The sequence below is a fragment of the Gavialis gangeticus genome, unplaced genomic scaffold, assembly GCF_001723915.1.
Source record: "Gavialis gangeticus isolate Ggan-Ray unplaced genomic scaffold, GavGan_comp1, whole genome shotgun sequence".
NCBI lineage: Eukaryota > Metazoa > Chordata > Crocodylia > Gavialidae > Gavialis > Gavialis gangeticus.
This window is the reverse complement of record NW_017729031.1, coordinates 84,284,540-84,294,698: the sequence shown is the minus strand read 5'-3', so window position 1 is coordinate 84,294,698 and position 10,159 is coordinate 84,284,540. Positions and strand designations below refer to the sequence as shown.

The window sequence follows — 10,159 nt, the reverse complement described above, 5'->3', positions numbered from 1 at the left end:
CAGACTAGATGATCTACTCGGATCCCTTCTGACCCTAGAAACTATGAAACTTTTTACTGAGGGAAAATTTAGTTTGTTTCCTTGTGTAGCCACAAGAAAAGTAGTAGATACTAGGATGAATTTAACCTAGGAATAAACCAATGTCCAACACTTTGGTAAGACCTCTTCTAAGTGTTGCTTGTATTCACTGGAAAGATTGAGTCCCCTCCTGCCCCTATATTCTTGCTGCTTTACTATGCACTGGCTCCGTGTCACAAACAGCCTCCCCCAGGTGCTGTAGCCCTCTTCTGTCAGTGCAAAAAGCAAAATGTAAATGGAAGTGGGTTTGTCTACAGCAGAGATTGGGAGGGAGTTTCCTATCATGACATCCAGAGCAGATCTGTACTGAACAGCAGGCTTGTTTTAGACAGCAGGGGAGCATACATGTATCTTGTAGAAATGGAAGGCATGAGTGTGACACTGGGGAGTACACTATGATGGTTCTTTAAATACCTTTAACTTGCTGTTTCTGAGAGAGGCCTGGGAAAGGTAGTAGAAAGGACTCAGTGTGTAGATGCGTGAAGGAGATGATGGGATATCAGCTACATTGTGAAAGGTCAGAGTAAACAAAGTGCCCAGAATGTGCATATACTTTATTATATTTGTTCAGCATAGTTACAGTCTACTTCATTTTTGTGTATTCTTTTCCATGCGGATAGTGTATATTCGGGACATCAGTCCATTTTAGTCCCTCCTCTTGAACTGGAGAGCAATGTATCTCTTTGGTTGTCTGCTGTAAGTCAGTACAAAGTGCGTGTCACTTTCTGCTCTTATTCTGTCATGGAGATGTGCACCAAAGGCCTTGGAACACAGACAGACGTTCTCCGGGTAAGAAGACTTTATTTCTATATGTATCAATATACAGTTAAATATATTTCTTCAGTTCTGGCCCTTTGTTTCACGTCATCAACTGTAAAAGTGGCTCCTCCATGAAATATCTGAAGGCCTTTAATTATGGTTTATTCCCCCACGCAAACATGCTATGTTTGAGACTGCAGCTAGCTGTCACTTGCTCACAAATTTCTGAAAAGAAAAACCACATTTTGCACTTGATATTTCTATGCTTTGATGACAATTTAAAAAGTGTTTTTCTTTCTGAACTTTTTGGGGAAAATACTCAGCAAATTTATCAAACTTGCCCTGACTAAAGGAAAAAGAATGGTTAATTTTTTTCCCCCATGTCTGAATTTGCCATAATGGATGTTTTGAATCATAAACCTGCTTTCTTAGTTGTAGGCAAATATGGATATGAAAATGGAATCTGTTCCAGGTGATAAATCTTAACTTTGGGATTTGGCAAGAACACAGGTTTACCAATTGATTCTAGAAATACCTTGTCCAATACAAGGTTAATGGTGTTGTGCAGCTGGTGTGATGTACTGCTTATGTACCGCACAGACTAATGTATATATCTTTGTCTGACTCATCCTCCCTTTGGATTCATTCAGCAGCAATTTGTTTCTTGTGAGCATATAGAAAATATACCTGCTTCTCTACCCTGGTGTGATATGGTTTGTTAAGATTGTTATATAAGATTTCCCTTCCCCAGTTCATTCTCACTACCAAGGCTCTGTGCTTTGGAATATTACTGTGCTCTTTACTAGCTGAAGAATCCTTTTAGCAACTTGATTGCAAGTCAAACTTTCGAATCTGCTGTCATGAATTCAGTTTTGACTTGCAATCAAGTAGTAATGGTCTCCTAAATCCCAAAATGGTATCCACATTATGCATTATACCTTCTTTCTCCTGTTGCTGATTTCAGCAGCAGGGGAAAGGAGGAGATGAGTGGCAGAAGTGTTCACCTGCACTGACGTGCATGCCAGTGACAGGCCAGTTGCACCAGCTTCACAGACCCCCACAGGTTGAGCACCACTGTTTTATACCAACACATCAAACTGATCAGTCTCTCTTACAAAATTGCCCAGATATTGGAATTATTTCTGGTAAGTTACACTTTAGCACCACGGGTCTCTTGCCCTTATAGTTGTTTTAAACTTACAAAAGAGATCCACAATTTTGTATGTTCTTTTACAAAAATAATAAATTACTTTCTTCATCTTACTCCACGTGCACTTATAGTACCCTGTTTGAGCTAAACATTTCTTTACTGAAATTCATTATTTAGTTTTAAAGAAACTCAGCTATGTCAGTAGTGGGAGAGCTCCCACTATGGAGATGATTTAGTAATTCAGAATTTTCGTTACAGAATCTATCCAAGCCAGTGGTGCCCAACCTTTTGTCCCTGAAGGCCAGATGAGTATGGTGGAGTGGGTTCACAGGCCAGATCCAGTCTACGGGCCCAAGCCAGCACACACAGGACCCAGGCCCAATCCCAGTCCCACACAACATATTGTGGACCCAGTCATAGCTCCAGCCCCGTGCTGGATTGGGCCTGCTGCCCCAGCACTGGCCCTTTACACACTGGATCAAGACCAAGTCCTGCAGATGCAAAATCAACCTGCAGCCCCAGCACCACATATGCCAGATCAGGCCCCACACATGCCACATACAGGGCCATGTCATCTGGTCCACAAGGCTTGGAAATTTGGGAGTGGGGGAGTGGTAGCACACTAAGTCCTCCTTCCTCCCCCCACCAAATTTTCAGATGCTTGGGGAGCCCTGTAGGCCAGATCATGTGGGTCCGTGATCTGGATCTGTCCCATCTGCTAGGTGTTGAACACCCCTAATCTGAGCTGGTTGTATGCGTGAACATGTGCCAAAGGTAGAGTTGCACTGTAGTTAATTTCTTCTGGGAGGAAGATGCCACAGGTGCTGTTGTTTTTCTGTTATTTTTGAAAATCGACTTTCAGATGACTTCTGTTTCTAGGAATTGCTGATGTCCAGATAAATAAGGCATTTTGTTCACCTTTTCCTCCTCTGCCTAACCTCTCAAACAGGTGAAAGGAGTTAACCTGTCCTGTGTACGAACATGTATGGTGGTTGCAGAAGAGAGACCAAGGATTGCACTAACACAGTCCTTCTCCAAGTTGTTCAAAGATCTGGGCCTCTCTGCACGTGCAGTGAGCACCACGTTTGGGTGCAGGGTCAACGTAGCAATTTGCTTACAGGTGAGATCAGACTGTGTGTCTTACAATCAGGTAGCACTTATTAGAAAACTTTGTAGAAAATCACATCAGCTGTACATTGAATATGTATTTTTCTGCTGAACTTTACAAGTGACTTTTATGCCACAGTATCCCAGTTTGCTTTCCTACAAAATCAACAAAAGGAGTTCAGAAGTTTTTTTGCATGATTAGGGTGAGGGACTTTGAATACTTAACAGGTTCTCTTATGTAGTGATTAATAACAGTTATCTTTTAACACAAAAAAATCTGTAAAAATATTGTTTTCTTTCTGCTAGGAAAAAGCAAAGTATTTAAAATAAATACATAATTCCTATGGCTGAACATCATAAATATTTCAAACAGTGCTATTTCTAGCTTTCTGGGATTATGGTTAAACTTTATCAATTGGAAATTGCCTTGTGTATGTGATGGCTATTCAAATAAGAACTCCATGTTAAAGATAGTTGAGTGGATAGGTTGTACACTGTTCTTTGTCTTGAAAAATACAAAATGAGGAATGTGGCATATGAATTTTTTTTCCTTTGCTTTCACATACCATGTTGACTTTTTCCAGTATAAAGCACAATCAGAAAAATAAGGAATGTATTGCGGTGCGCAGCTCTGTCCACTGGGGAGGGGAGGCATTCAGTGCTGCAGAGTGTTCTGTTTTGGTTGCTTGGTATTTCCGTCCCAGTTAAATTTCATGTGGCTAATTTAACCACATTAAAATCTAATTCTGTTTAACCACATGAATATGCTATTCCCCTGGCAAAATAGGACTTTAGTAATCCAATAGATTAATTTAACTTTGCTTAGTTTAATATAAATTCATCACCCAACTTTTAGGCTCATCTGTATGTACATGAGGAGTTGCAAAGAAGTCTTGGGGACTGCTCGCACACATACAGTTAAGCTTGCATATAATGCTTTTCAGGTTTCAAGGCTTCAGTTGGAAATTCTTCGCAGTCAGCCAGTGAACATACTCTGTAGATCACATAACCAAAGAATGTAGATCTAAAACAAATACAAGCATTTTTTGGCTTGTTACCAGTAAAAGAGGGAAGGTATGTTTTGCTTGGGAACATTGTAGAATTTTATCACTCTGGGTGTTTCCACAAGGAGAGAAGCTATAAGTCTCAACCTTTTGAATACACTGTTATTTATAATTGCTCATTAGAGCTACATAATCTCTTTTGGACAGATGGAGGGAAATAGAGAGACCTGGACACAAAAGTAAAAAGGCATAAGCAATATAATTTTACTAACCATTTGATGTGAAAGTAAAAAGTTACAAGCTTTCATATTCAGTCCATTTCAAAATCCCATGACACAGAGGAGATGCTATTTAAATAAAGAATGAGCTATGTAGAAATACTTTAAATAGGATTGGGCATAATATCTTAAACCCTGAGGGCCTAAAGGTGGGTTTCTATGATGTTTTTTACATGTCAACAGAAGGATTTAGGAGCCCAACTTTAGGTGACTGTTTTTAGGTCTTCACCAACATATGTAATAAAAGAGTGAGGGGAAAACTAATTTGGCCAGTTGAGAATTTCATTTGTGAACTGGGCACATTGAATAATACCATAGGAATAAAGAAGGAAGAAATCCAGACTTCTCACAGAGTTACTTCTTCAAGCACCTTTGCTAACACCCTGCTTACTAAGTTCACAAGTCAGGGAAGACAGGAGTGTCATAATTCATGTTCTTTAACTGGAAATATGTATTTAGTGATAACAGTTCCATTTCTAAACTCATGATATAATAGTTTTCTTTAAATATTTTTCAAAAATTAGGCAGTATGGGCTGTTAAAAATTCCTCAAACCCATCCTGATCTCACTGCTGTATATTATTATTGAAAGGAGTTTTTAAAGTTGTTCTTGTTTTCCCCTTGCCACTCAAAATAAAATCTGCAACTCACAATATCTCATTCTGCACTATTCTTTATAAGGGTATAGATATGGTGTCCAAAATGAATCTATTAATTACAAGTTACTGTGGAAATAAGGAGATAACATATTCCTGTTTTAATAGGTCAACTTACTGCAAGAGTCCCTTTAAAGTAATAAATAACCTAAAGTACTCATAGATAGGGAAAGGAGGTATGATGCATCAGTAAGTATGACAGGTTCTGTGCTTTAATCCGGTACCTGGTTAATATACGGGGTTTAGACATGTTTCCAGATTAGTCAAGTCAGTCCTTTCAGAAATCTGAAAAGGGAATTCATTACCTTTTGTTCAAAGATAGTATGACTTTTTTGTTTCTATCTTACTGTGTGTATCTCATGTCTCCTGTGCCTCTTTGTTTGTATTTTTTCTTTGCTCTCTTCTCTGTTTCACACACTTTGCTGGCCTCTGTTACTTCTGTTTGTGGTCCCTCTGTCAGCCAAACAGGCTGGGCAAGCTGGCTGAACAGGTATAGTGATGCATGTGTGTGCTTGTAATGTCCTGAAATCAATCATTTTCAGTGCATACACTGTAAATAAATGCAACTATTCGAAGGAGCTTTTACTTGAATCAGTGAGGGGTTTGGGGGTTGTTTTTCAATTTAATATAGTTTTATTTTGCTCACAGAGATCCCTTGACAGTAAATCGAGTTTGTTCAACAGACAGGAATGTGGGTAAATCGGAGATTGTATGAGTTTAGTGGTTCATTCCCAGAGATGGAGTGCACATTCTTAACCTGGCTAAAGAGAGAGGTATTGTCATGTACAGAGCACAGCCTACAGACTGCCTATCAGTGGTGTTACAGAGCATGTAGGACTGTTGGCATATTGAAAGTGCTGATTTCAATTCCAGACCTATAACCTTGAGAAGATTAGAATCTGGTCTTTTCTCTGTCCATAATGAGAAACTGCACTGTTTGGTGGGGGTGGAGGGAAGAGATAAAAAACAGATGGATTTTTACCTAATTGTTGGTCAAAGGAGCATTTCTTAATACATTTTAACTGCTCCAAGATTAAGCAGTATTGGAATTAAAGGTGTGTTGTGCGCAATTTGTTCATTGGCTTAGATTGCCTTTTAAGTCTAGGAACCACTCAACAAAATTCCTCACAAGGCGGCAGCACACCAACTCCAGCAGAGAGTAACTTGTGTTTCTGTCTTCCATAACTTATAATAGCCATGAAAATACTGTAGCTCAACTAGCTGCAGTACTTAGTTAACTAATATTTTTATAACTGTAGATCATATAACAATTTGGCAAATCTATGGATTAAAAAAAATTGAGAAAAGGGGCTACACCTGCACAGAGTTTTCTTAAATGCTTTAAATGTCCTGTGTTGTTTACTTCTACCCTTTTTTTTTTTTTAGTTGAATGTATAAGAACCAAAATAAGAGTTGATACCTTTCGGCACTTCCATGTGTAAATGTGCACTTCAGTTCTGCGTCTGTTTAAAAAATATATGAAAACCAAAGTTGCATGATGGACAGTGTAGGAAGAACATTATTCTGTTCTTCTAGTGGACAATACTGTGTGACCGTTAGTGACAAAGAGGAATATGTATTAATTGATTTCTTTAAAAAAAAAGTGAAATGTTTTGGTTCATGTTAAAATTGTTTCCCCCTCTTTGTTCTCAGGGAACTGCTGGGCCAGATCCAACAACAGTCTACGTAGACATGAGAGCACTTCGACATGACAGGTACAGAGGATAAGATTAGCTTCCAAAACATTACAGACAAATATATTTGTTCTCATTATTGCCCTGACATAGCACAGTATACTTGTTAACCCCTGATCACTGCCATTACCTGACAAACAACCCCATCCTGCCAGATCCTTCCATGACCCACCCCACCCCCCCGACACTAACCTGAGCCAGCTTTTCCTTTCACTTACTTGTTTTCCCTACCTGCTTTCCAGTTTTATTCACATTTCTCAGCATCTACTCCCTCCCACCAATCCCTGATTTTTCCGATGTAGTTTTCCCTTTAACTCCTTTTAGAATAACTATGCTGCCTGGCTGTAGAAAATACATTTGCACATTTACTCATCCTCATCTTAAAATACTGTGGTAATGTTACTGGTTTTCATATTCATATCAATTTCTGTACCTACTTCAGAAAAAAAGAACATCTGTGTTTGGTGTTCTTTACATTCATACGTTAATGTACGTTCATACATTAAAGCTGATAATGTATAAACAGTGTTAACTCCAGAGCTGTAACTTGCCTTAATCAGTGCTAATTGCCTCTAACTTTCAGTATATTTAAACCTTGAGATTTGAATCACAGTCAGAGTATGATTGTAAGAAGTATCATTCACTGTGGCATTTGACCAAATCAGCACAAGATGCAATAACTTTCTCTCTCTTTAGCCTGTACCAGTTGGAGCGCAAAACAGTAATTTAAGTCTTGCATAGAAGTGCGAGTCTGTTAAGAACAGATTAACCCCGGCCTAAAATAGTGCTTTATTTCAGCCACTGGGGAGGAAGGTGAACCTCACTCCAGTTTACATCAGGGTCAAATGTGGTCCTTAGATTGTGGGGCGGGGTGCAATATAAAATAGTGCATGCTGAGGCAGTGGAATTGGTTGCTTTCCTTCACACCATTGAGAGTTGCTTTTCCTGCTACGCACATCTTCTAGCTTGGTGGTGACCTTCATTTTGCTCGTTTACTGAATGCTTAGACAGTGCAAGTAATGCTACCATGGTAACTCAGTTCATTCTGTGTATGCTAGCTCACTCACCAGGTTCTTTTTGACATTTAACTTACGTTGTCATTTATAACCCCATTGAGGCTGGCCAAGAGTTTTCCATAAGAATTCCAACAAAAGTGATAATGCAGATGCAGAGGAAGCTGCCAGCTGACTGGAGCTGTAAGAGAGCAAGTCATTCACCTGTCTTTCATCTCTGCAGGAAGCTTGCAGTTCCTTCTTTGTTTAGTTAGGTGATGCCGTTATCATGCTAGAAGGCTGTGTTCCTTCTGAGATGTAGGTGCCAGCCTCCTTGTTGTGACACAATAGCAGAATAAGTTCATTTGCATTAGTTTGAAACAAATCTGATTGAAATTCCCACATTGTGCAGGCATTAGCAAGGTCTACTATAACATGCATTGGTGTTGTCCTTGTTGTGTTTGCCTCCAGTTGAAGCAGCTGTGAGCGCAGTTGCTGCAGTTCCTAGCTTTGCTCTTTAAATGAGCTTTTGATGCTCTTGTAGCACTCCTAAAAGGCCACAGAAGCACTGTGAGCACCACTTTAAGCTCTCTAAGGTTTTCACCTAATTATCAGCTTACACTATTGAGACAGTTGAGCATAGGTGTTGCCACAGAAATAGCACCTTGGTCAACACTGGACCAGTGTAATTTTTAACTTTTTTTAACGTTGCTGTAAGATTGAATATATCAAGTTAAGTAAATACATCATCTATTTGCTTTGTCAGAGTACGTTTGGTAGAGAGGGGGTCTCCACACAGTTTGCCATTGATGGAGTCTGGAAAGGTAAGTAAATGATATAGCTGGATGGTGCAGCCTAACTGTAAAGTTATATCACACCTCATTTCTTTTTGAGTCTCCCACTTTTTTTTTTGATGTCTCTCTCTTGTGGCATAAAGTATATTTTTCTAAGCTGAGAGGTAAATATTGTGTCACAGAAATAGAACCCCCAAGATTCAAAATAAATTCATGTTTTATCCTAAGTAAATGGCAAGATGTAGTACTTTATCTGGTGCACAGCATAGCTAAGCTTGCATACCAGATTCTGGCTTAAACCCTACTGCCCCCTCCTCTTTCTTCTTTTCCAATTTAAATATCTTAGTTCCTTTTTGGCTAATAGATTCAATGCTTGATCTCAATCCCTGGGGGCAGGGGGCGGGAGGTTTGTTTGTTTTTCTGAAAAGTTGGAACACAACTGGGTCATCCTTTATTTTCTGGAAGTGGCAAAATAATTGATACTGCTATGGTAGGAGGTCCACTAATCTGGAAAGGATTGATTGATATGTATGAGAGCAAACCCGTGTTCAGTTGAATAGATTAGCTTTATGTGATAAAAACTGTTCTCATATGTTTTCATCATTAATATATGCACACAGAACTCAAATTACTGAACTCCTTTTGTTCAAACATCTTTTGTACATCTCATGCAACCTAAAGAATAAGCCAAGTCCCAAATCAATCTGTTTAGGACTTTGAGGTAAAATCATGAAGTAGGAAATGAATTGGACAATGAACAAATTTTTCTAGCTTGAGGCCAGCACACCCCACTCCAGCCCCTTTCCAGTGGGTAAAAATGTTGGAGAAGCATACAAGGGCTATAGAATCCCAAATTCACTTGGAAGAAAATTCCCCCAGTACAGGTGTTGCAGAGAACAGCCAGAGGATGGTTTTGGAGACTGTTGGTAAAGGCAAGAGAGAGATGCAGCAGAGTGGCAGCCTGTAATGTTCTGGAGATCCTGCCATTGCTCAGAGGACACTCCAGGGCCTGCTTTACCACTTAAAGCAGCCCAGTATCAAAGGACCATTTTAGCCCCACCCAAGAGTGGGAAGCAAGTTCTCTCTTCCTCCTTTACTGGCACAGCCCAGATCCTCACTCTAGGGCAGGGGTGGGCAATTATTTCAGGTGGAGGGCCACTTAATGAGTTTTGGTGAGCTGTTGAGGGTCGCAAGGGTAGCCCTGCTCCTTGACAGGAGCCCTGCCCCTTTGTTGCTATCTTGGCACCAGAAGTCCCACCCCCTGACCTTTGCCACTGGATATCCCTCCCCTTGCCCCAGAAGTACTCTGGGGGGTGCCATCTTGGAACCAGAAAAATAATAAAATCATATACTAAAGCTAAAAATCAAATTCCCCCATTCTCATTCAGAAACTGGGGGGCTGTGGCATAGATACCCACACAGTCAAATGGGTCACCAACTGGCTGGAGGGCCGCACCCACAGGGTGGTAGTGGAAGGGTCCTTCTCAACCTGGAAGGATGTGGGCAGTGGGGTTCCGCAGGGCTCGGTCCTGGGGCCCGCACTGTTCAACATCTTCATCAGTGATTTGGACGGGGGGGTGAAAAGCACCCTGTTCAAATTTGTTGATGACACTAAGATGTGGGGGGACGTGGGCACACTAGAAGGAAG

At 40.2% G+C, this 10,159-nt stretch overlaps 1 protein-coding gene across 2 annotated transcripts in view; it reads left to right on the top strand.

Moving 5' to 3' along the window:
* The window catches only part of DIP2A (disco interacting protein 2 homolog A), a 168,037-nt gene that overhangs the window by 148,135 nt on the left and 9,743 nt on the right, over positions 1 to 10,159 (top strand). For both annotated transcript variants that reach the window (XM_019523286.1, XM_019523285.1), the window contains 4 exons: positions 699 to 867; positions 2,937 to 3,107; positions 6,685 to 6,746; positions 8,484 to 8,541. In XM_019523286.1, the coding sequence (XP_019378831.1) occupies positions 699 to 867; positions 2,937 to 3,107; positions 6,685 to 6,746; positions 8,484 to 8,541 (460 nt within the window). The remainder of the gene's footprint in view (positions 1 to 698; positions 868 to 2,936; positions 3,108 to 6,684; positions 6,747 to 8,483; positions 8,542 to 10,159) is intronic.